A 26,344-nucleotide genomic window follows, 5' to 3' on the forward strand; every position below is an offset into this window, starting at 1 on the left:
TCTGTGTTCCTAAGCTCAGCCCTCTATGCCAGTTACCCCTTTAAGTACAGCCAGCACTTCTACCAGTGCCTGTTCCTGCCATGGGTGACACCTCACCCATTTTTGTGCCCTGTGCTCACTGGCTCACCCCTCTCCATCATGCCTGGTACTTCCTCTGCCACCAGTACCACTCCCACCAACACAGGCAACATAAACCAAATTGTCCTTTTGCTTTGGGCAACCAAAATGCAGCCTTGCCTACAAGACCAAGGGGCTCTGAGCTCTCTGCCTTCTGAGGAAGGTGGGTTTACCATGGCAGGTAACCACATTCCAGGTGCCTCACCAGGCCCCTGGAGATAACTGGGAGAGACAGTGTGTGCCACCCTCTGAATCAACAGAGATCTGCCTGCTTGCACCTGCTGGGCTTACGCTGCTGTCATATCTCTCACTCCAAGGGCCGCTTGTTTGTCAGCTGTGCTGAATTTTTATTGTTTCCCGGGTATGTGAATTCCCACATCCATTCCCAGGGCAAGGAGCGCCACATCTCCTGGGGGTGGATGGCCACCAGTGTCGACTTAGCAGTGCATGGAGCAGGAGATAAGCCCTGTCCTGCTGCGAGGACCCCGCGGAGCCGTGCACCCTGTCCTGTGTTCTGTGCTTCTTGCCCGGGGCTCCTGCAGCAGGGCCAGGAGCCAGGGTGAGTGTCACACAACACTGGAATGCATCACCCCTTGGATGTGGGCAGGGACTCAGTCACAGCCCCACAGAAAACCCCGAAAGGAGCACACCTCTGCAGCTCGTCCCAGGAGCGGGGAGCGGAGCAGCTCCTGCTTGGACAGGACCGAGGGGCCGCGAAGGAAGGGACGGCCACAGGTGCACTGAAGGTATCATCTGCGCTCAAAGTGCAGCCCCTGCAATCCCACCCAGTTGCACCAGCAGTGGGGTTGGCCACTAGGGTTTGGGATGATCCAGTCAGTGCAGCAACATCCTGCCACCACAAGCCAGTGCCATGCTAGTGGGTGACATGGACTTGTGATAGCTCACAGCTGTCGGGAATGGCTTGTTAGATGCATTTACTGCTCAGGGTGCAAGCTTGCAAGTGTTTGCAAGGGTTAATTGGTGTTGGTACAGCACCTTGGGAAGGTGGGGTGAAGGGCTGGGTCAGGCAGGTGCTGTGAGTTGGGCTTGCCATGTGGAGGAGGATTCCTGGTTTGGGAAGACAGGAGATACTGGCTGTGTTTGCTTCTTGAGCAGGTATTTAATGCATTTCAGGATTAGACAACTGTCTTTTTCAGGTGCTGTGGTGTTAAGAGGGAGAAGTGTGTGGGTGAGTGTAAATCAGCTCTGTGCAGAGAGAGCTGCCTGTTTACACCTGGGGATTTAGGCTTCCAGATATTTAATTTCTGGTAACTGTACTTCAGCTTGTTGAAACATTTCAGTCTTGAAAAGCCTCTTGTGGATAATGAGACTATGGGGAGGCACTGCTCCCAGGGAGCCTGAGACTGGGGAGCAGGGGTGGATGTGGGCTTCATGTTAGCAGTGCAATTAATGAGCAAGTAGGTAGCCAGCATTTGCAAGAAAACTCTAGGAGAGAGGGGGATAAAGCAAAATGAGAGAAAGGTTCTGTTGCCTCCCTTGAAACCAAGAACAAGCAAAGCTCATTGAAGTTTAAAATGTCCTCTGTGGTATGTCATGTGGTGAGGCACCATGGGTGGTGGAGGGTGGGGGAGGTAGGAGATGGTTCTGCTTTGAGGTCTGGGGTCTGCCTGGAGAAGACTTGTGTCCCACAGCCAGCTCTGGAATGACTCTGCCAACTGGGATAGGAACGGTGGGTGATCCTCCCCAAGCTGTCCCAACAAAGGAGCAGAGGGGCTGTGTGACCCACATCCTGTGCCCTGGTTCAGGGGTGTCCCCCCATCTTGTCTCAAACCAGGCAGAAAAATGTCTCTGCTGCACTGGGAGCTGGTGGGACAGTGAGAAAGACCTGTGGTTCACAGTTTGTTCTGTGACAGGGGTCAGCCCCCTCCTACATGCTCATGCCCCAGGACAGCTGCTGCTCCTGCTGCCACTGCAGCTTCCCCTACTCATGTAGGTGACCTGACTTGGGCTCTGCTTGTCATACAATCCATTTAACTCCTTCTCTGCTGGCCACGTGCACGCTGGAGAGCCTGCCAAGGAAACTCAGCTGTCTCCTCCCTGCACTTACCCTGTTGCTCCCTGTCTGCTGTCTGCCCACTGTGGCTGCAGGTCTCTGCAGCACAGACTATTCCTGAGCTGCAGCACAGGATGGGGAAGGAGGCAGCACATGGATTGAGGAAAGGGGGCACTGGTGTAGCTGGTCCTGTCCCTGGGATGTGGGTGCTGGTGCTGACCCAGCCTGCAGAGAACCACATCCTCACCACCCCCACTAGGAAGAAAGGCCAACTCCCCTCTAGGCAGCTCCTCTTAGGAGCAACTTTCTCCTATAGGATGCTGCAGGGAGAGTGATGTGAAACTGGGGTGGGGAACAAGGCAATGTGACCTTTCCCTGTTTGCTATCTGAGTGGATGTCACCAATGAGGAATCCTCACGCCACAGAGCTATGTTGAGGTCCTCACTGATGAACCATGGAGACTAAGTCTCTACTGGAAAACGTTAGCCACAGCCCTGCCTGGCTCCCACTCCCACCTTCTTCACCTTGTTAATTATTACAGGGGAAACGATGAAGGCCAGTGTGCAGCAAAGTCCAGTCTGAGTGAGAAGATCAGCAGTTTGCTCAGAGCCATGAGCCAGCCGATCCCAGCCAGCATGGAGCCACCCACGCTGCCAGGGGACACGGCAGCAGCCTTTGGAGTGGCAGACATCACCGTCCTGGTTCTGTACTTCGCCTTCGTCCTCACCGTCGGGATATGGGTGAGTCCCCGAGGGGACGGGGTTTGGGTCTACCCGAGGCAGAGACACTTAAATCCTCCCTGGACCCCTCCTGGGTACAAAGATGTTTGCCTGCAAATGGCATCCTCTGCACACACGGTTATCCCAGAGCCTATTGAGCAAGTTTGGGGGTGACAGTGACCCTCCTGTGAGCCCTCGCTCCCAGCTCACATGGGGACAACCAAGGGATCATTCCCTGGAGGTCATTCTGGGGATGATGCTTACCTCCTGTGCTGCAGAGCAATCTCATATCAGTGTATGGGTGGGTAGGAGGCAAAAGAAAAGCCAGGGTTGGAGTGGAGAAGACTGAAATGGGACTTCATAATCTTTGGAAAGATTGTTGCTAAGTATTTGTTCATGTTGTTTGGTGAAAGCCTCTGTCATGGAGACCTGTAGTGTTCTAGCTGGCTGAACTGCTTTTTCTTTTCTAATTGGTACATTCAAGGAGAAGTTATTAAACAGGTGACAAGCAGCTTCTTCTGATAGTCAAAGGAAGTTTGACTATCAGAAACCTAGACAAGGAGCAGCAGAAGGAGTGGGCAAAACCTTGTGTATTTAACAGATCCACAAAGAAACTTTTGGAGCTGATGCTGACACCAAGCATTAAGGATTCTCCTGGCTTGGTCTGACTCGAGGGTGGGTGAATGGGGGAAAACACATTTCTTTTTCCTGTGCTTCCAGTCATCGATACGAGCAAGCCGGGGGACCATTGGAGGCTATTTCCTCGCTGGACGGTCCATGACTTGGTGGCCTGTGAGTGAAACACATCCCTCTGTTTCTCAGGGTTTGAAAGCAATTCCAGATGCAAGGAGGGCAGGTCTGGTGAGGAGACCCAGTCCCTACATGTTTTGACTATATTCTTGAGTTGAAGAGGACAAATGAAGGATCCATCAGGGATCATCCTATTCAGCTTTGCTAATGGGCTACCAGGCTAAAAGGGTAGCTCAGCATCTTCACATTTTTCCAACTCTCAATTTCTCTGCTGAAGACAGCAATGAAATTGTTCCTATTGATGGAAGTGAGGGAGTGCTGACAGCCTAGCTGGGTTTGAAACTCTTCGGCCCCAACCCACCACAGATATTTGTACCCAAGTCGAGAGAGCATTAGGTAATCTAGGAATGTGCTATCCAGTAAAAAAAGCATTTAGAGACTGAAGAAAAAATAATCCCAAAGCCCAGGACTTTCTGAGCCCTTGCTCTTTAGAGCAAAGTTGAGTTTATTGACTAACAATGTAAGGGATATAAACTTCAAACCACTGAAGTATAAATCTTCACTATGAAGAAAAAAATAACGGATTGAAGGCACCTCTTCTTGGGAGTGAAAGGTACATACAAAGATAATTTAAAGTTTGAAAGGAATAAAAACACCACAGGAATAAAGATTCTTCTCAGCCAATGCCAGACTCTGTATAACCCATATATCTCTCCAGTGAGTCGTGGGTAACAGAGTGCACTTCTCAACCAAAACACTGGTTTATTTTCTTTTTTTTTAACTTTGGCTGTGCATTGCCCATAAATTCACTAGGCTAGATTTTCAGTCTGCTCCATCAGAGACACATACACCTCTCTAAAATCTGTCATTTCTTAAATGTTCTTTATACTACTGTCTCAGCCAAGTGACATTTAATTGAAAATACTTAGCTTGATGGTTTTCTCTAATTAGGAGGGGGGAAATTAAAAGATACTAAAATGAAACATTTTTTCCTCAATTTTGTTCTTTTTTTTTCTTCTTTTTTCCCCCCCCCCTTCTATTAAAAAAGCCCCAAAACAAACCCAAAAACATTCTCACTGCTTTTGGCTCCAGCCACAGGTGGCTACAGAGACTGTTGGGTACAGGTCAGCTTTTGGCTCTTTGGAACAATTTTAGGTTCAAAGCAACCTCTAATGCTGTTCCCTTTCCAGTTTTGTTTGTCAGAGCTGATTCCACCTCTGCAACACTCCTGCAGGCTCAGCTCCTTGTGGCCTCCACCTTGAGTTCAAGACTGGCTTACATGTATTTTATTATTTTTTTAATGGGAGTGACAGATTTCAGCTGTGAATTAAGCAACCTCAACTGAACCCTGATATTAAATTGCTGCTCGTCTGCAATGTATCTTCTCTATTTCTGGGTCTGATCTACATATCAGGAAAACTGGTTACATTTCTTGAGAGCACCAGTTGCTAATTCATGTTGCAGCAGCCAGCTCTCTAATCAAGAGCTTTCCCAGACAAGGAGGCAGAGCTGTCAGCAGGAGTCAGTGTGGGTGTTGATGTCATATTAATGTTTTACCTTGCTTAAAGGTGAGAATCAGATCAACTTCTATCATTCCTTATTTCACATGTAGCAATACTAAGGAGAGAAAAGCTCCTCCTAGGCGATGTGCCTAAAAGCAAACTTTAGGACAAAAGGGCTTGACTTGTCCTTTTGGTAACTCATTTGACCCTGAGAGAGACTTGATGCTGGCATAAAGAAAGGAGGTGAGGCTTTGTGCCAATAAAAATAGTAATTTAGTCAGATAGCCTTTGCCCTGTTTAAGGAGCCTTAGAGCTGGCATTCTCCCAATTAGGGTGTCAATGAGCCATGATAGGAACATCCTGCCATGCCCACAGCCTGCAGTTGAAGTTAACCTGAGCCATTAGTATTTTCCAGCCTGCTGCAGAGCTGGATGGCTTCGAACACACACACTGAACACAGAAGACCTGCATGTTTCTAACACAGTCCATGCCACGGTTCAGGGATCTCCTCCCTTAGGAGGAGCTTCGAGGGAGCACTTCTATCACCGTGGATGTGTGAACCACCACCACCCATGTTCAGTGCAAGACTTAAAAAGGGGCTGTCAGCAAGACACAGGGAGGTAGAGCAAGGGTCAGCAAGGTCGGAGCAGGCATGTTGCTGGCTGACTAACAAGGGAATGGAGAAATCCGTCACATTTCATGGACACCGAGGTATCTCTGGCTGACACCAGACCTCTCCCTCACCCTGCTGTTCTCCCCACAAGGGGTCTGTGTCTCAGGAGAACCACTGACAAAGTGAACCCTGATTCTGAGGTTAAGCTTTGCGTTGGGGTGGGGGCAGTGGAAGGGAGCAGGCACACATACTTTAAGATACAAAAATGTAGGGTTTTTTTCAGAAGGTGAAGGAAAACTCAACTGTCAATCAGCATCCAGCTACCTAACTGCAAGGAGATGAAGTCCTGGGAAAAGGGGAAAATGCTTGGGCTGATATTGAAGTTCCTCAGGGTGACTCTGTGGGCTTTGTTCCTGTGCCATGTGTTTCAGATTGGGGCATCCCTGATGTCAAGCAATGTGGGCAGTGGCTTATTCATCGGCCTGGCGGGCACTGGAGCAGCTGGGGGCCTTGCTGTTGGGGCCTTTGAGTGGAATGTAAGTCAGTTTTGCTGTCAACTAAGATGCCGCTGTCTACAAATGGACTGTGTGTTTGTCTCCAAAATCAGGTGCTTAACAGTATCAGCAGCAACAAGTGCTCAAGCCTCATGAGAGAAGCCTCCAGATATTCTGAGAGCCTTGAAAATGTGAGATCTTTATTTTAGTTTAAGTGGAATCCACTAGAATTATTAGCTCTTTAACCTTCTCAGAAGCACGTGGCCATAATTTTAAGCTTTAGTCTGCACTTATGAAGATTAAAATAAAAGATAACGAATGCTGGAAAGGTACTTGGATAATCACAGGATTCTGGGTACAGGGAGTTAAAAAAAAAAAAAAGGCAGCATGTTCTCCTAAATTCAGTGTAAATCCATGAGAATCAGCAACACTGCCTTCACCTGTCAGCTGCCAACATGTGGCGTCTCTGGGGAGAACATCTGGGTGTGAAGGCAGGTCTGATTCTGCCCTGTGGAAGTGGCCTGGAAAATTGCCACTGACACCACACAGAGCATGAAAACCAGGCCCTTTGTGTGCAATGCTAATGAAATTTCTCAGCTGCAGTGATGAGGAGTGAGATTAGTGCCAGCCTCACAATAAACATCACTCACTTAACTCTGAATCTCTTGTCTATGTCAGCAGAGAGTGCTAATGGTGCTGGGTACTTGCCACAGCACAGGCAGGGCCCACCAAAAGCTCTTTCCTGGGATATCTATTCACTGGACTGTTTTTTTTTCTTTTTCTGGACCATTAAGATCACCTTTAAGTCCTTTGTGAAGAAACCAGAGGCTGTTCAGTCTGGTACACATAGGACATACCAATATTGTAATTTAGGAAATCTATTCAAGTCACTTTAGAAGCCCATGAAGACAAGATTGTATGTCAGGGCAAATCTAACTTCATGAGTTTAGATTAATTTCTTTCAGAGTGGAAAGGCACCTTAGATATGCCATTATTCTCTCCCTTTATCGTGGGACATCACTCAGCCAGAGGGATCATATGAGCATCTTTCACCTCAGCCAGTCTCTGTCACTGCAGGAGCCGTGGCTGTTCTCCTCAATCAGTCACAATCTCTGCTCACAGGGATCAGTTTCTTTTCTGAAAACTTAAGTAACTGATTGAAATAAAATCTGGACTAATGTAAGGTACTTGGATGAAAGGTAATGGCCCAAGACAGCCAGAGGGTGAGGTTTGATAATCCAATGACTTTTTTTTACCTTCAAGTTCTCCTGTTTGGGCTTTTGCTGGGAATCAGAGAAAAAATACATAGTGGGAGATGCCCTTACACCTTCCAAAAGACTCTTCACCTGTGGCAGAGCAACTGAACTACCCCTTTATCTACCAGTGACAGAAGCACATCTGTGTCAGCCTGCAAGGAGAACATCCCAGCAGAGTCTTGCTGTTGCTTATTTTTATGCTCCACAGGGACAGTCTGCTGCCTCAGCCTCATCACTTGCTAATCAAGCAATAAACAGATGCTCCCATCCTGCTCTGAATCACTTAACTCTTCACTGACACAGCATCAGTGGCCTCAAAGGCCACCAAATACAGCACCATCTTTCAGAGAGCCACAGCAGACACACCACCTTGACCGAAAGATCAGGAGATGGAACAGGATGTGCCACCCATGACAGAGAGACACAGGACTTAGGAGAAGAACTTCAAAAGCTTCTAACTGAATTGTAATAATTCCTCCAGTGGAGGAAGAAAAAGTTGGACTGCTTCTCCAATACATTGCATGGCACTGTACCTTTGTGCTTTCTTAGGATGTCCACTGACAGAACAGAGGGAAAAGCTGTTCCCATGTGTTGAATCATGTGCCTTTATGTTCTGTCTCTTTAACAGGCCACCTGGGCACTTCTGGCTCTTGGCTGGATCTTTGTGCCTGTTTACATCGCAGCAGGAGTAGTCACCATGCCTGAGTACCTGCAGAAGAGATTTGGAGGGCAGAGGATACAAATCTACATGTCCATACTGTCCCTGATTCTCTACATATTCACCAAGATATCCGTATGTATCCAATTGAACATGAACCCTTGTGTCTAGGGCGGGGGTAGGTCATCCTGGTACAACTCAGGGCTGCTCATGGAGAACTCAGATGTCCTTGAAAGGACCAGCTTAGCTCCCAGAAACAACAGCAGTGTATTTGTGCTGCTCTGCTCAGGTAAACACCTGCCTCTGTATTGATCACGGAGACCTATCCTAAGAGAGAGAGCCCTCATTAAACAGCAACACACAGTGAGAACTTTACAGGGATGTGCAGCTAATTACTAAACAGTGTAAGTACCACGAGCTGTCTGCCTGCTTTTCCTCTTCTATCAGATCAAACCTGAGGCAATAGAGACAGAGGAAGGGCAGCATTACCCCAACTGAGAATCTGGCTGGCTGCATCTTGTAGAGGTGAAATTCTATTAAATTATCATAAACCTGCTGCTGTTCTTGTAGCCGAGTTTTCAGCATTAGGTATGTTATAGCTATTTCTTTCTCTTTCTATCGCTTATGTTGTACGAAAAGGGTACAGTGTTCTGGCTTAAGACAAAACTCAGCATCTTTTCTGGATTGCTTGTAGCATTGTACCCTGCTGGTAACCAAAAAGCAATGTAAGCTACGGGGTATTTCCCCATTTAAATGCCATTCATACAGAAGCAGAATTTATGCTCAGATACTAAGAACTACCTATGCCCTTGGAGGGAGAGGACGGTATGTCAGAGTCCATTACAGGGACTGAAAATGTCAGTCCTTTGTCTCCAGCTCATTGTCCCAAGGCCAGTACAAGTCGGTTTTCACTAGACCCTACTGCAGTATTTAGTTGCCAAATTGCCTTGGGAAGCACTGACTGGAGATTTGCAGCTGGTTTCAGAGTCCTTCTCCCAGGCTTATCATGTCTCAGGTCCTGGGAGGGACATGAAGAGGAGTTCCAGCCTGGAAGGGTGGGATAGATTTGCTCCTCTAATGGGCAGCTCTTGGTCATGTCACCCATTGCTGTCACCACTACAACCAGGAGCTTTGCTCTCTGAGACTGGAGCATTGCCCTGGGTGAAGTCTTGCCAAGAGGCATTTGAAGCCTCCTTACCCATCAGGGGGTAAATGGAAGACCTCTCCTGCCACAGCCCACAGTGTGCACAGCCACACAGCCGTGTGGCAAAAGCAGAGCTGTCTTTCAGAATGACCTTCAGCAGAGCAGAATTTGCCAGTGCTTTTCAGAGCAGGACCCTGGCCCCCCTCAGTGCTGTTTCATCTCAGTGGTTTCTCCTCCGTGCAGCCAATTCACGCGTGGCTGATGGATGTGGCTGGTGGAGTTTATGGGCATGACAGGTGCTTTCTATTAAGGGGTGCTATTGTTTGTGCAGAGCTCATTTAGCGGCTGGCTGGACAGCAGGCAGTTGGTTACAAGAAGGATTTTTCTCCCTGTGCTTTCTGCCCAAACATAGGTTAACAACTAGGGCATTGCAGAGCCTTCTTGGCTTGCAAAGAAAACAGAGTATCTCAATAAGCAGTGTTGTCAGAGGACTGATCCTGCCTGGCTACAGAGGTGTTTGTGTTTCCTGCTGGGAAGTGAAACCCCAGAAGGCACCGTGATTCCTGTGGTGTACTGGCTGTGCTAGTCCTGTCTCAGGTTTGCAGAGGGCAGGGGTTGCACTGGGTCCTTGCTTTTAAGGTGCTAATTTCAGGCACAGCAAATGGAATTCTTGCCCTGTCTCTCCTGTCTCCCTTGGAAAATTTCTCTTCACCTGCATCTCACTCCACTCTAGATTTACAGGTGTCCTTCAAACTGATTTCCCAACACAAATATCTTCCATATCACCTTCCGCAATTTTGAATGATGTTATCTGTGTAATTCCGGGTTTCACCCAGTTTCTGGTGCCACTCTCTCTGCCAAAAGGTCCAAACAAAACACAGCCAATGGGAGTTTCTGTATTTCTAGTGAGGTCCTCAGCAGGTATAACCTGTTTTTTTGGAGTCATTCTGGTAGGATGAACTGCATGGACAGAAAAGCAAGCTGTTGACCTTTTCAGATAAATAAATCGTGGTGTAAGACACCAGTGATTCTGTAGGGGTCTTTCAAGCAGGAGTGTCTCCTGGCCACTAGCCCACCAGGATGTAGTCCTGGGAAGAATGTGATCTCTGCTTTCTATCCTATGCCTGTGGATACATGGGCTCTCCTGCCCATGGATGTCTTCACAGTCTGCAAAAGGAGTGACAATTTCCACCAGTGCTTGTCTGTCCCAATGAAGATTCTGTGACATGAAGATCATCTCTATTTTGATGACATTTTGGTCCCTTGGCATAGGACCTTGATTTTTACCCTCACGCTCCCCCAGCTCCCAGATCCCGAGAGCTCTGAGCTAAAGGAAAGTTTTTCCTTTTGTTCAGAACAAGGTTCACAGCCAACAGCCCCAACAGCTCTGTCCTCCTCTTCACCTTCGTGGTGTCCTCCCTCGTCGACGCTTTCAGCCGCAGAGGGCTGCAAGCTGCTTTATTAGATTTCACTCGCACGAAGCACCACTAATGCCAGACTGCCCTTGGGTTTTTTTTATTCCAGACAGACATTTTTTCCGGAGCATTGTTCATCCAAATCTCTTTGGGCTGGAACCTCTACTTGTCCACTGTGGTCTTGCTAGCAGTGACTGCTGTCTACACCATAGCTGGTAAATAGCTGATTTTAAAGGAAACGTTATAAACTGGAGCCTCAGATATAAGTTTTTCATTTCCTACATAGGGGAAAGTGTTCAGGGCCTGGTCTGAGGGAGAGATTGCCCTGGTTGCTGGTAGTACCTGTCCTATCACTCCCAGCTGTTGGAGACCTCTGGTTATTCCCTCCTGGCCCAAGGGAAACTGGAATGGGGGAAACATCGCTGTTTTCTAGAGGATTTCCTAACACTGCACAAGATGCTCAGATCCCACTGCCCATATTTGCTATTTTTCTCTTGTTCTGCAAAATTACCACCTTTAGCTATTAGGAAGTTAAAATGCCTCTGAGTTCTCTCATGAATGTGGAAAAGCCCTTCAGGCCATTCCTCATGGGAGGGCTTCTGACAGCTGTGGGCTCCTGGGGACCAGCTCAGTGCCAGCTTCTCCAAGTGGGTCTGTCCTGAAATCACAGAGTTGGGGCCGGGGACAGCCTTTTTCTGGGCGAGGTACCTGTTTCCCTGTACGTGGTGACACACTCTGCCTGTTGTCTCTGGTTCTCCTGGCAGGTGGTTTAACAGCTGTGATTTACACGGACGTGCTGCAGACCGTGATCATGGTGCTGGGAGCTTTGGTCCTCATGTTCATAGGTGAGGGTTTAATGGTCCCGAGGCCATCAGACCTTAGCAGGGTGCCTCACCCTTTCATGTGTGGTGCAGAAATGAGTTTTAACCACGCACAGAAGTGGTGCCAGCACAGCTCTTATCCTCCAAGTCATCAGACTTGCTTCATCCTTTGCACTAACTGTATGGAGGTGAGGCTCTGGATAACTTCACCTCGCTGGAGTTGCCAAAGAGCTTTGAAACATCACATTCTCAGAGTCAAATTCAGCTCTCATTAAGCTCATGTCAGTTCAGAGTAATCCTGCTGACTTTCACTCTTGACTTTGGGAGTTACTGTGGATTCGTGTGGGCGTAACTGAGCACTGTAAAAAAATAAAAAGCAACAAGGGACTGACCATCATCAGTCTTTGCTTTAAACCTCCTTGGCAATCAGAAATATAGGTATATCTTTTTTCATGTCATACCTTGCTCTTGGAGGGTGTCTGAGTAAAGACAAGATGCTGAGAACATTGTGAGGATTAGGATCATGGAGATTTTCCGGCATTGATCCTTTTCCAGGATGCACTATTTAAACCACAAGGACTCTGGGCAAAATCCAACTGACTTCTGTAGAAACCCTGACTGCCAAAAGCAAGGGTGGAATGAAAAGAAAGGAGATAAGAGGAAGATAAGAGAAAAAAGTAATCACGAGACTCAGATAAGATAATAACTTTGCAGGATGTACCAGTCCTTAAATCACTGGCATTTTCTTTTCAGGATTTGAGAAAGTTGGCTGGTATGAAGGACTTCAGGAGAAATACAGCACAGCAATACCAAAGATCACAGTCCCAAACACGACCTGTCACCTCCCACGTGCAGATGCCTTTCATTTGTTCAGGGATCCCATCACAGGAGACATTCCTTGGCCTGGCCTTATATTTGGTCTCTCTGTGCTGGCTCTTTGGTGCTGGTGCACTGACCAGGTAAGGAAAGTCTTTCCCTCAGCAGGTGAACCACCATGCTGTTATTTTCAGCCCAGTCCTCAGTTTGTGGATCTATGAGCTGAAAAATTACCTGTGTGTCATTGTGCAGGAGTTACTGCCATTTTACTGGTCTAGACCAGAAAATCTCACTCCTTCTGCCTTCTCAGCAAGCTGCTAATTTTGTGCACTTCTTAATGCAGTGAGAACAGGTTATTTTCTCCTGTCTTTATTCTACTATGATCTGGTGAGTACTGGGAGTCCTCATGCAGTTAGCATGACAAGGGTATAAAAATGTGGGTCTTGAACTGGCTCTGCAGTGACCTTGTGTAGACCTCCAGACAAGCCATTCATATTCCCAGATGTCTCATGTCTCTTATTCCTTTTCAAGCTACAAACAAGGAAATCTGTACGTGTTTCTCAAGACACGGTGCTTCTGTACTTTAGGATGGGATAATTATGAAACCCCACCACCAAATCACCTACAGTCTGCTTCATTCCGTGTCTCTTGCTGCCATACAGCTGCTGTCTCCAGCCCTCAAGGTGGCTTCATTTCAGTCAAGGGCGAAATTATTCCTCTAAAGGAAATTTCCACGCTGCCCTCTCCTGTAGCCTGTGCACTGAGCTTGGAGCAGTGGCAGCAGGCTGCAGTCAACTGAGGTGGGAAAGTTGCCATTGGCACGCGAAACACCCTGGGATCCTGTCGGATGAAAGTCATCCATGAGAAGGAGAGACAGAGAGAGGATGGATCATGCTCTCTATCTGTTGTGCTTCCTTTTTACTCTCTGTTCCCTTTCTGCACTGATTGCAGGTGATAGTCCAGAGGTCTCTCTCTGCCAAGAACCTTTCCCATGCCAAAGGTGGATCGGTGCTGGGAGGATATCTGAAAATCTTCCCTATGTTTTTCCTTGTCATGCCAGGCATGATCAGCAGAGCTCTTTACCCAGGTAAGTCTTCCCATGTTCCTTGCCACAGGGCTTCGTATCTGCCAGGACCACTAATCCCACACAGGTCTGCCAGCACTTTTACATCTTAGGAACTGCTGTCCTGCAGATGTGTTCATATAGATTCCTGTTGTACCCTAGTGTTCCCACGCCCTTCCTCCACCTCCAGTTCTCCCACAGTGGTAGAAGTCAGTAGGAGTATCCATATGGGGCATATTTTCCATTGGGGCCATATAGCTCCATCCCTGTGGACCTTGCATCCATCTGTCTGAGGAAATCAGTGAAATGAAATTAAATACATGGAGCACTGAGGGCTGTCCTTCAGGTCCTATGGAAATACATTCATTAGGTATTTTGGAGAGTTTTAACAATCTACCACACAAATTCATTCAGTTACTTGTGGATTATACAAAAGAGCCCTCTGTTATCTCCCAAGGCACTCTCACTGCTGGTTTCTCCAGAACATGCCTATTCCCAGGAAGAATACCTTGGTTAGGAGGACTACTCTTGGAGGAAAGTGCTTGTCTCCCAGATTTCCTGAATAGGATTTAGTCAGCCTGCAACATCCCTGGGAACCCAGCCGACAGGTTCATGGAAACAATCTAGTTCCCACAAATGACAAATCATGAAGGATTACAATTATGCAACATCCAGGAGAGTTTTATCTGTGCCCTGAACAGAATTGCAAAATGTCATCTCAAAGCTTTACCTTTATTATAGGATGTAAAATACTGTTCAGCTCCCCTCATTGTAGCTGCATTCCAGCTGCACCTCTGAATTTATATGAAACCATACAAAGCATCAGGATTTGTTCCCTTTAACTAAACAACCTGTGGCTCAGTGGGGTTTACACTGCCTTCTTGTTGTTTTCCTGTCTTCTACAGATGAAGTGGGCTGCGTGGACCCAGACATATGTAAAAGGGTTTGTGGAGCTGCAGTGGGTTGTTCCAACATTGCCTACCCCAAACTGGTGATTGAACTCATGCCTGATGGTAAGAAACACACCTGGGGAGGTGTCCATGAGCTTTGCACGAGGGGGCCAGACTGCCCTTATCCTTCCCAAGGATGTGGAAATCTTACTGCAGTTACCAGACATCGGGATGAAAATACCAGTGCTCAGGGGCCCACGGTCTAGTGCTGATTTTCCTTCCCTCTTTTGGTCCCCCAGGGCTCCGGGGTTTGATGATTGCAGTGATGATGGCAGCCTTGATGAGTTCCCTCACCTCCATTTTCAACAGCAGCAGCACTCTCTTCGTTATAGACATCTGGCAGCGGATCCGCAGACAGGCTTCAGAGCAGGAGCTGATGGTTGTGGGCAGGTCCTTACATTTATTTATGTCTCGTTCCTCTCATCATCTGTTTTGACTGCAGCATTTAAATTCTTCAGGCTGGACTCACTGAGAAAAATCTGGTGCCTATAATATAGAGCAGGAACACAGCTTGGGAAAGAGCATTATGCTTTCCAGGTTCATCTTGGATAGACGTGGTCAGAGAGAAACACTGAGTGTATCACTGAGCTGGGTAGACCATTAGCTCTGCCTTCTCTAAACTTATTATAGATACTGCTTCAAATGTAGCTTTTAGAAAAGCCAAAGGTGCTCTGGGGTCATTGTCACCAGAGGTCTTTAAGAATATTATATAAGAATATTATGCATCAGACAGGAGTGATACATTGCAATTACTCCTGTTTTGTTTTGGGGTTTTTTTTCAGTGAAAAGTGCAAAGCTGATTCTCCCAGCTCTCTCTCTTGTTCAGCAATATGAGTAAACCTCTGTAACATACAGTGCAAAGGTGAGGGAGGGTTATAATATGCACCTGAGACCCCAAACCAATTTTAATAAGCAGAGACTGAGCATATTACCTGCTTGGAAAGGTGGCAGAAAGATTGTTTCCACAAGCTTCCAGCTCCTTCTTTCTGTCTCATCCAAGAGCAAGGTCACTGAAGATCATTTCTCTCTCTAGGACACACCAGGCTGAAGGGCTGGTTGTGGGTCCACTGCTGTTGTGGATCTCTCCTGCATGTCGACTGGCAAGTCTTAGCACAGCTCACTCTCAAGACCTTGAAGTTACCTTTGGGAATGAGTTGAATTACTTCCTAGAAGAGAACAATTTTCTCTTTTCCTGTGTACACAAGGAAAGGTTCCTGAGAGTGACCTTTGGATTTTTTTCTTAGGAAATCCTGAGAGTAACTGGGAGTGTGTTTTGCTGCAAAACTTCATTTTCAGGCGGACTCCACCACCTGCAGAGCTAACAGAGTTTTATCATCATCTTTCAGAGTGTTTATCCTCATTCTTGTGGTCATCAGTATTCTCTGGATCCCAATCATTCAATCAGCCAACAGTGGAAAGCTCTTTGACTACATTCAGTCCATAACCAGCTATCTGGCCCCACCCATCACAGCTCTCTTCATCCTGGCAATCTTCTGCAAGAGGATTAATGAGCCTGTAAGTGAAATGTCAACAACCAATTGATATGTGTATTTAATTTGATAAAATAAGTAAATATCTCTCCCCTCAGCACTTAGCCTTTGAGACTCTTTAAACTCAGAGCCAGTCCTGCTAAAGTGTGACAATGAGACAGCCTTTCCCTGGCGTGTGTTAGTGAATCTTAGCCCAGTCTCTAGTGTGTGTGTTTGCTTCCAAGAAGTCACTGCAAGTGGCACTTCTTGGCAGTCTCATTTGAAAGCACGAAAGAGAAGTTGTTCTGCAATTTAGGGATGATGTGTTAAAGTCTATTTAGAGAAATAGGAGGAGATTCTTGCACTGTTAGTGCTCTATCTGTCCCACATTCAAGCACAGAGAGAGAAAATGAGGATTTTTAACTGAAAAAAATCCCCCTTTGTTGCATGTCAGTGTGGATTTCCACCAGGCATGAAAAGTCTTGGGAGAGGAGAGGGAAAACTACAACCAAAGGTAACATGCAGTGACTTTTTCTTTGTGCTTGCTTTTCTCAGGGTGCTTTCTGGGGCCTCATGGTTGGGCTGGCTGTTGGTCTGGTTCGGATGATCATCGAGTTTATTTATAGCACACCGTCCTGTGGTGAGGAGGACAGAAGACCAGCTGTGCTAAAGGACTTGCACTACCTCTACTTTGCCCTCATCCTCTGTGTTCTCTCTGCGATTGTCATCGTCCTTATTAGTGTCTGCACCCCACCGATCCCTGAAGAAAAGGTAAGTGACTTGCAGTGACACCCTTTTCTCAGAGCCCCCCTTTGGTTACCAAAAATCTCTGAAATCTGCCCTTTTCTTTTCCTCCCATGGTTAAGAAATGGTGTGTAATGCATATGCTGCCAAGAAGCCCTTGCTCCTCAGCTTTCTATTCCCCAGGTCGCATAGTGTTAATGCTTCTGGGGCACTGAGTGCTTCAAATTGAGTGTGAGTTCCCATGCTGTGCCTGGAGCTGGGCAGACACCACAGCCCATCATAACTGGAATAGAAAGAAAAGAAGAAAGGGAAGGAGATGAAATTATATTACAGAGCACTGCTGAGGAGGAATTAAATATATCTAATTGTAGCATCTAGCCTGTTTCAGCAGAGCCAGCATCAATCTTGCAGGCAAACAAGATTAATATCTTTTGCAACATGGGCATTTAGGAAAATAACATTTTGTCCCAATGTGATCTCAATTAAATTTAATAACTTTGAGTGAAGCATAACTTTCTTTTACTTAGCACATTAAAATGGTGCAGAGTTGGGAGGTTTTATATAATAAGACCTTAAAGCAACTCTTCCCAGTCCCAAGTTTTAAAGCAGCTGCCAATATAACAAAACTGCCATCCACCTCTAAGCAAAGGTTACTGGATCGATTTAAAAGACCTATTTTTTCCTGTCTAACTGCATGCATTTTCTATCTGTTGCTTCCTCATAACCTGTAAAGCATTAACCAGTTCCGTCAATGTTTGATGGGAATGTTAGTGGTGTCAAAGACACCCCTCTCCTAAAGATTACATGAAAGCAGGTGCTCAGATAGAGGAGATGAGGGGAGAGAGAGAGTCTTTGTGTCTGCTTGGAGATAAACTCTCAGCTTTTATTAGCTATCAGAGGATCCACATGGGAGAGAGAAATACTGGCAAGGAGGCAGCATTAGTTCTGCTGCTTACGTTGTTCACTACTGCTCAGGGGTGGCCAGATGGTTGCCAGCAATTAATTACTGTGGTTTAATGAGTTCCCACTCATCATCTGACCTGTGATAACTAAACATGTGCAGTGCTCCCTGCCCACAGCAACAGCAAGATAAGATGCATTAACACAGCACTGGCGAATAGGGAGCATCACACTGACAGTCCGGGAAATGAAGAAACTGGCCACAGCACCTACAGGATTTTTGCTGTGACCTCAGAGGTATGAAAACATGTACAGCATCTTTCAGGAGGAGCAGTTCAGGATGAAGGCCCACTATAATAGAATTAGGGAAAGAGAGGTTATGATCGTAAGAGGTTCCTCGGAGGATGTTTTCAGTGGTATTTCTACTGAAATGTGTGAGTTTATAGGTGCTGGATATGAGGCACCTTATTTGAAATATCCTTCAAAGAGCCAAAAAGGTCAGGGAGGACAGGATTTTGTCTGAAACGGCTATATGTAGTTATCTCAGAGGAACAAAGGATGAGAGGGGCGGTGGCTGGCCCCCCAGGCACATCTGGAGAGCCAGAGAGAGGGGAGAGCTTGCTAAAGAGAACAGTCAAAGTGAAGGTGTGGGGTTTAAGCTGAGGTAGGAGACAGTGTTGCTGCCTGTCTGGCAGGAATCTGAGTGGCCAGCACTAAGACCAGCTTTTTTTATTTTTCTCAGTCAGACTCACCCCAGACATGAGTGCAGGTGTAGGTTGGGACCATCACTCTTGGTGGGGTGGTTTCTCATGGTGCCCTGCAAGCAGGGCTTGTCTCCTCATCTCCAGTGAGTCTGTGGCTGTGCTGAGGTGGCTCAAAGACAGAAGGAAAGGCAGGAGGTAGAAATCAGGGTGGACATGTCAGGCTCCAACTCTCTGGATAGAAACTGGCACAGGCCTTTGTGTTTGGCCATTATTTACCTCGAGTGGCATGGAAGTGGGCAATCCTGTGGGGAAGAGCCTGTATGTCCCCCTGATGGGCTGGTAGTGGGTGTCCTGGGTGAGGATATCTGAAGTGCCAGTGCTTCCCAGTCCCCTGTGTTAGTCAGTTCCCTTTGTGAGCCTCGGATATTTCTCCCATGAGGATCGCACAGGGCTAGTCCTGCTAATTCTTAACCGCAGTGCTTTGAGATGGAATGATGAAAGACATGGTATAGGAGCTAGGAATTGTGTCATTTGTTTTGTCAAGCAAAAAGAAAAGAAAAACAAGCCAAAAAGACAAAGCCAAGGAAATACAGTGATAGATCATACCTCAGCAGATGTAAATCAGCATAGCTCCATTGCCTTCAAAGAACAGGAACAGCTGTTGAGCACAGTTATGTCGCTTTACACCGGCTGAGGATCTACGCTGGACAACTTTAAGTATTGAGTCTCAATGCTTTTGAGATAGTAAATGGGCAAAAGGAGAAAAGAGATTTGTATCTGATGTTTTAGTGGTACAGCTAATGTTCCTGGCTTTAAATGAATTACAATCCGAGAACTGCAAGCTGTAGCATTTTCTCCTGCTGTTTTGGACGTTCTCCCATCCCTGTGGTGATTGATGCTGTGCTGGAAAACAAGTATGCAAGGAATTTGTTTGGTATGCTCCAGAGTTCATATGTCTTCATTGTAGGTAGTCCATATTGTGTCACGCTGTCCTTGAAAACCCTGCAAAAGAGCTTACAATTAAATTTGAGACTGTGAAGCTGAAACACAACTGTCAGGTGCCAGATGGCATTTTGGAACAGAAGGATTTATTCTAGTTTACGAACAACAAAAGAAAAACTTTGCTGAGTTCTTGCAAACTCCTTTATCCAAGGAGACTGTGAGGGTGAAAAGGGAGAGAAACAGCCCACAAAGCACAAATGCTAGACCGGCAGGTCAACTCCTCAGGTGTCAGGGCTCACCCAGACAGGCTGATGGATTGGCAATTCCACCTGATGTACTCTGGGGTTGAATTTTTTCCCCGTGTCTTGAGGTCTGGCTTCAGTAGCTCCTTTTGGTGCGTAGCCGAGGAGGAAAACCAAGCCCCCTTTGGCTGGCCTGACCTCACCCTGTGCACTCTGAGGTGCTGCAGCTGAAGCTCCTACAGCATCATTTAGTGCCACTGAGAGCCAAACTTGCTCAGCTCCTGTGGGAACCAGGCACTCACAGAGGAGCAAACTAAGGAGGGGACACAGGGCTTCCCAGGGAGTGTCCACGCAAGGCTTTGCAGTTGGGAGCAGAGCCACAGGGCTCCCCAGGACCCACCAAGCTGCTCCTCCCCACTCCCCTGCCCTTGGGCATGGTGGCCTCAGGCAGCATTTCCAAGGTCCAAGACAGTTATGCTGACACAGCTCCCCTCTCACCAATTCTTCTTATGCTTTTGCTTGCTTTCTTCAGGCACGCAAAACACCATCATCTGCCTCCCCCATCCCATCCCTTTGGAAGTCTGTGCCAGGGAAGCATAGCCAGCCCTGTGGAGGCCTCCATGGCCACACAGAGCTGCTGCTCTGCCCTTCATGTGTCCTTCTAGCAGTGGCAAAGAGGAGAAAGAGGGATCTCAAGGAATACAGTCAGCCAAAACCCACCACAGGAGAGCTTAAAGCTGGAGTGTTGGTGAGGTGCTTCACCAGGGAGCTCTCTGAGGTGGTGGTTTGCTTTCTTTGGCCATAATTGATGCACCAGCCCCTGGGTGGGTCAGTGGGATGATATGTCATGAGGTTACCTGTGTGCCTATACTGCTTTCCATTGGGAATTGCTTCCATCTGGTGGAGTCTGAGCCCCAGGTACACCCCAGCCCTGTCAGATTTTGCTATAGTGTAAAGGGAGAGTGATTCAGTGATGTGAGGGAAGAGAAGAGAAAAGAAAAAGTTTCGGAAATCTTTTAGTACCCTGAAACTTTGCTATGTTCCAGTGACATTTCCTAAGTGATTAAAAAAAAAAAATCCCTGAGAAAGATGAGGATCATCAAATCAAAGCAATTTAGCACATCATGACAAGAAAGATTAGCCCTGCCCAGTGCTCATCTTGGTTGAAAATGATTTAAATAAAGCTATAAATCTTCTGGAAATTATGCAACATTTTGTGTCAGCTGGAAACTCCTGCCTAGATCTGTGTGTGTAAAATTCAAAGATTAAACTCACGCTGCTTTGGAAGTGACCCATTTGAGACGTTCATTTCCATGTGGGCAGGGCAGGGAAGCAGCTGCTGCTCAGGCACACGTGTGACTTTGCCTGACCTGTTGTCACCACTGCCCCAGTGCCATCCTGCACCCCTCTGCCACGCAGCTGTGGGTGGAACAGGAGGACAGGCCAGTGGGCAGCTGTGTTTGAGAGGGATTGATGAGCGTGGTCCTTGCTGCCTGGCCTGGCCTGGCCAGAGCAGGCAGGGGTTGGGAAGCACTGATGCCCCCAGCCTCCTTGGTGTGCTGTGGTCAGCCAAAGCAGCCACAGGCCTGGCTTAAATCCAAAGCCCTGAGCCCCTGGGGTGGGTAACTCCACCCCACAGCTGCCAAAGGACCACTGAGAGGTTTGCAAAGTTGATGCCTCCTGTGCACTCCCTGCGTGCACTCCTGGGGAGGAGAAGACTTTCAGACTTGCTCTGGACTTTCAGACCTTTTTGCATTTCTAAAGCAAAGGAGGTTGCAGCCACAGCAGCCTGGCCAGGGCTGATCGTCCTCTGTGGCTTTGGATGGTTCTTTCACTGAAAGACTTCAGAGAGAGGTAATATCTTGTATTGGCCCAATTCTAGAAGTCTAGAATTGAAAACAAAATCTTCTAATGGTACAACTGCTGTCTGTGACTGTTACCAGAGAGATATCTTGGCTTATTTTTTTAATTTTTATTTGATTGATTTTATTACCCCTCCCCACTGGAGGGCTGCCATTCAGGATGCAGATCATCATTATTTCATGTCAATCATGTGAGCCTAATAGAGAGGAAGCTGCTTCTTCAATGTCTACTAAAAGGTTACTCCTGATAGAGACAGGGATGGAACAGGTTATTTAAAAAAATAGAAGGAAAGAAACTAGATGAATTCACACTTTTCCTCAGCTTTTTCATTCTGTTTGGATGGTACCACCTGTGCAGAAGGGAAGTGAGGGACAGTGGGAGATCATCCCAAATAGTTCTCTCAGCACCATCTTGGACCTGTGCTCCCCAAAGAGGGAGGTGACTGTCATGATGCTTTGGGACTGACAGGCAATAACTTGTTTGTTCTCTGTCCCACTTTGCAGCTCTCATGCCTGACTTGGTGGACCAGACACAGAAAAGCACCTGCCATTGACCTGAAAAACTGCAGGAGTGAGGCAGCACAGATCAATTCAGCCAATGGAGAGAACGACTTGGTCAACAGTGCAGAGTCAGGCGACAAGGAGGAGACAGGTAGGGTGATTGTCTGTGAACAGACACGCTCATGTGCATGTGAGGGCACAGCCAGGACCTCATGCAAGTCCCTAAAGCTCATGAGAGGCCACCTGTTGCATTTACTGGAGTCTGAGCTCGTATTTACAGGTACAGCAGTTATGGTTCTTGGTCCTCCCAGCATCACTTCATGTTACAATTCTCTAAATGGTTCAGAAGAGCTGCAAAGAAAAAAAAAAAAAGAAAACCCACCACTCAGTAAAGTGCTTTCCCTCCTCCTCCCTAGAACAAATGCAACCTACCCTGGTCCAGTTCTGCCCAAGTCACAGGCTGATTTTAGCACTCCAGGCCTGGACACTCAGCTGTTTGCTGGACTCCTTAGATGAGTTTAATGGGCACTTGGGAACATCCCTTGGGAGGGTGGAAGTCTGTGCTGCAGGGACACTGCCCCTCACCCCACTGACACTGGGGCTTTGTGCCATGACACTGCATCAATTTGTGTGCTTCACCAAGATGCCCCTGAGCTCCACAGCACTACTGCAGCCTTAGCCAAAGCAAGCAGCTACCAGTAGCGCTATGAAAGTCATGGCAGGCTCTCTAATTGCAACTTTCAGCATGTGAAAGCGGCATCCCTTCCTGTCCTCGTCATTGCTAGGACCAAACTCACCCAGTGATGCTGCCACAAGCTGTGTCAAAATAACACCGCGATCTGAAGGGACCGTGAGACCCAGGGAGCAGACCTGTGCACTTCGTGGATGTTTACAAGCCTCAGTTCTCTCTTTTACATAATGCCAGCAGTATCTTTCATCTTCCTTTAGGATATGAGGCATGGTTAAAACTCAGAGCTTAGATAGCTGTGTGTCCTGCCAAGGGTATCTAATAAAAAAGAAAGCAAAGGGTCAAATGAACTTAAGGAGTCGTCAGGAGATAGAACAGTAGCAGGAGATGCTACATAGGCAAGTTCTTTTCAGAGTGGACAGAGCTTTATTCTGCAAATCTATTTAAAACTGCAGCTTTCTGGTTTTCAGCTTAACCTTCAAAGGTTACAGAGCAGAAACCTCAGAATAAAGGCACATGCACAAGATTTCTTCACTCCTTCCTTTCGCTGGTCAGTCCAAAGGACACTGGTACCAGTTACAGTCAAGCCAAACAGAAGTGTACAACTAAAGAAAACTCTTAATATTTTTTTTTTGACCAGTAGAATAAGTTTTGGGTTGACTGCAGTCATTCAGCATTATTTATTAGTTCTTATCAATTCCTTTTTCACTTAACTAGCTCAGATTTTTATAAACAAGTGTCTTGGTACTTTGGTAATTAGTAATGATGGGGAAGGAAATGCGAAACACAGCAGTTGACAGTTTAATGAGTTTTTTTTCAGAGTAACACCTTTTTTCAAGGCCCTATGACATCCTGCATTTCAAAAAAAGGTTATATTTGGAAAGAACAGCCACTGAAATACGCACAGCACCAGGCTGACAATTAAAACACACACTTCACCTGGCATGTCATGTGTAATAAACAAGCCAGGATATCTCTAAATGGACCATCATGCTGTCAGGAATGTTTGAAAGTGGATGGAAGCTGGGTTGGGGAGGAGGGGGAAAAGGTCTGTTAATTAACTAATGAGCGATTGGTGTTGCAATCAACTGACTGTAATCAGGCTGTGCTGTACATGGTTGAGGGATAAGTTTCCCTTTCCCTTTCTCTTTCCCTTTCCCATCCTGATATTGCATCTCCTACCCCAGGTGCCTCTCAAACCCCACTGCAGATTGGCTAATGGACCTCCAAACTAGTGGGAAGAAGGAGGGAAAGTCCCAGTAGGTTCTAACACCCATTTTTTGGTCTGTCTCTCGCAGCAGCCAAGCCTCCCTGCTGGAAAATGATGTATTTGTGGTTCTGTGGTCTTTCCACCAGCCCCACGCCCACCCTGTCCCAGGAGGAGAGAGCTGCCCTGGAGCAGAGACTCACCAGCATTGAGGAAAAGCCCCTGTGGAAGACTGTTTGCAATGCCAATGCTGTTCTCCTGCTGGCCATTAATGTCTTCCTGTGGGCATATTTCGGCTGAGGTGGGGTCAGGAAATGTGTGGCTTTGGTTTCTCTCACCTTCCTGTCTAAGCTGGAAGCATCAGGTGACAGAGCCCCTGGTGATGGTCCCTGGAGGGACCCACTGGCACTGTGTGGCACAGCCCTTCCCTGGAGGCACTGCTTGCTGGGAATGACTGCAGGGCTCAGTTTCCCCATAGGGTGAGACTAAGACTCAACACTGGTCATGTCTGGGATGTGGGCCAAGTCTGGAGGTCTGGGGTCCAGTTTAAAGTTGCAAAGCCGAGCCCAGCAAGGAGCAAAGGCTTTGGAAAGCCCAGCTACGGCTGGGTTCTCTCTCAGGGCTGACTTTGCACCGATGCATTTGGGGGAAGGACTTCTGGTTTACACTGGTGTGCAGAATGAGACTTAAACACACTCTGCAGCTTTTTTATATGGCTAAAATTCAAATAGGGTCAGTGGGGGACCACTGAATTAGCTCAGCAGTGACAACCTTGGCTCCCCAGCAACCTCAGGATGTGTGTTGGACCCCTTCCACCCCACCCCTCCTGCCTTGCTGGCATCAGCAGTGGGAACAGGGAGCTTCTTCCTGCTTCCCGAGCCCCCCATCCTGCCCACTCTGCTGTGTGACAGTGGGTCTCACAACAGCCCCAGCCTGTTTGCTCACCAGGCTGATGCTGCCCCTTGACAGCATTACCAGCAATAAAGGTGCCTTAGTAACCCAGCTAGTCCTGACTGGGTTATTGTGGTGATCTGTCCTGCACTGACACACGAAGGGCTCCCTGGGACCACGGTGACCCGGCTGTCTCAGGGAAAAGAAATATCCTTCCTTGGGGCCTGATCCAGGGCCTCGCTTTCTTGAGCAAGTTCGGGCTTCTCTGACCCATCCTGATGCCACATGTGGCATGTGGCACAGCCATAATTTTTTAAACCATAGAGAGACAGCAGTAATCCCTGTTAATATCTGTGCCTGGTGGTTAGGATGCTCACCTGGAGAAGGCTAAAAATGCCCACAGGCATGTGATCCTGCACTCCACCATCCAAGGGACATGTCCAGGTCACCAGGCATGGGCTGTGCAGGGAAGAGAAAATGAGTCATGATTCATCAAGGAGAGAAGAAACAAGGCTCTGTTTCCACCTGGCTCAGGAAGCCCAGGTCATGGTTCCACTGCCTGTCCTCAGTGTGGATGGAGGAGACTGAATTGGCCATGCAGGATGAGGTCTGTGCTGGCTTTATGCAGGTCAGTATAAGCATTTGCTTATTCTAAGAGGAAAAAGTAGATATCCCTTGAACAAGGGAGATCTCAGCCCCATCGGTTGCCCACCCATTCCTGGGGAAGAGGAATACAACACAGAATTTGTTCTGCCTTTCCACTCTTCGGTTTCCATCAGGTAGTGCCCAGATCAGAGGGTGCCTCAAAACATTTAGAGGATATCAAGTTACCAGCTGTGATTAAGAGCTGGTAAATGTCTAATAATAACAGGTATGTTTTTAGTGCATTTAGAAATATCGGGGCTCTCACCTCCTTGCCTAGAGCCATGAGGTGCTGAGTGCTCCTGAGCCACAGACACCCTCAGTGGCTCCATGGCCTTATTGGCTTTTTTTGGCCACACATCTGCTAAAGCCATGGGGAAAGCAATGCAGGACAGGATGAGCAAAACTGGGGCATTTTTTTTTAAACACTTGAGATTATTTTTTTCCCCCAAGAAAAATTCAGTTTTGCAGAGAATAGAACTGAATTTGACTAAGTTTTTGGGTTTGGTTGTTTTTTGTTGTTTTTTTTTTTTTTAATGGCACAAACATTTTTGATCTTTGGTTATATGATGTTGATTTCTTCCCCTCCCCATCTCACCTCCTGGGCCCTGGAAGATGAAGTTTCCTTTAAAATGCTGATGTCTATGTCAGTTAAAGTAATGTTGCCTGAGAGCTGTGACTGCATCTCTGAGCTTGGCCCTGAGAAGGAATGGAGACATCCGCACTGCCAGATGCAGCCAGCTGTGCACCCCACAGGAGGAACACATTTCATTGGTAAATTTATTTGACTTACTGCTCTGCTTTGAACCACTGAAGTGAAACAAAAGGAAAAAGAATTATTGGGGAGGGGGAGTCTGAAATGTTTCACTGAAATAAACCAAAGCTGTCTCAAAAACGTCCTGACCTTTCCTTGTGTTTTCAAGGAAAGCAACGTAATTAGCCAAAAAAAAAATAATATTTAAAACCAAATAAAAAAGATCTATAAAAGAAAAAAAAATTTTTCCTCCTGGTTGAATATTGAGGGTGGGGTGAGTTTCCTTCTCGTGTTATTCTTCATTTCAGCCCCTCTGCTCTTTCAGAGCCGGGGCTTTGGCGATGACGGGCTCATCCGACGGCGGATGCGGTGTCGGCGTCGGGATCCTGGGAGGCTTTCCTGGGGAGCAGGCTGTCATCGCCCCGGGAGCACCGAGCAGCTCCTCACAGCACGGGATGGATTGCAG

The 26,344-nt window shown here is 47.2% G+C and overlaps 1 protein-coding gene across 4 annotated transcripts; it reads left to right on the plus strand.

Annotated features, from left to right (window-relative positions):
* The first annotated feature begins 2,706 nt into the window (after nucleotides 1-2,706).
* On the plus strand, nucleotides 2,707-26,344 carry SLC5A9 (solute carrier family 5 member 9). Of its 4 annotated transcripts, none has more exons than XR_001873252.1 (16): nucleotides 2,707-2,871; nucleotides 3,571-3,642; nucleotides 6,147-6,251; nucleotides 8,094-8,258; nucleotides 10,792-10,897; nucleotides 11,447-11,527; nucleotides 12,257-12,462; nucleotides 13,271-13,406; nucleotides 14,288-14,395; nucleotides 14,572-14,722; nucleotides 15,679-15,847; nucleotides 16,357-16,572; nucleotides 21,700-21,847; nucleotides 23,683-25,110; nucleotides 25,740-25,898; nucleotides 26,204-26,344. XR_001873252.1 is itself a non-coding variant. In XM_017805586.1 (14 exons), exons 1-14 carry the CDS (start codon nucleotides 2,743-2,745, stop codon nucleotides 23,889-23,891), a joined length of 2,001 nt encoding a protein of 666 aa, XP_017661075.1. In that variant the 3' UTR covers nucleotides 23,892-25,334. The 4 variants fall into 4 exon arrangements, 1 of the variants encoding a protein (XP_017661075.1); XR_001873251.1 differs by having other exon boundaries at nucleotides 2,722-2,871; nucleotides 23,686-25,110; XR_001873250.1 differs by lacking the exon at nucleotides 26,204-26,344 and having other exon boundaries at nucleotides 2,743-2,871; nucleotides 25,740-26,145.

This window comes from Lepidothrix coronata, unplaced genomic scaffold (assembly GCF_001604755.1).
Source record: "Lepidothrix coronata isolate B3197 unplaced genomic scaffold, Lepidothrix_coronata-1.0 Scaffold12, whole genome shotgun sequence".
In the NCBI taxonomy this organism is placed as follows: Eukaryota; Metazoa; Chordata; class Aves; order Passeriformes; family Pipridae; genus Lepidothrix; species Lepidothrix coronata.

Excerpts from the sequence above, each read along its gene's own strand:
- SLC5A9 (XM_017805586.1), top strand. The coding sequence starts at position 2,743 with ATGAGCCAGCCGATCCCAGCCAGCATGGAGCCACCCACGCTGCCAGGG. Across the intron at positions 10,898-11,446 it reads TGCTGTCTACACCATAGCTG|GTGGTTTAACAGCTGTGATT; the intron begins GTAAATAGCTGA and ends TTCTCCTGGCAG. Across the intron at positions 15,848-16,356 it reads GCAAGAGGATTAATGAGCCT|GGTGCTTTCTGGGGCCTCAT; the intron begins GTAAGTGAAATG and ends TGCTTTTCTCAG.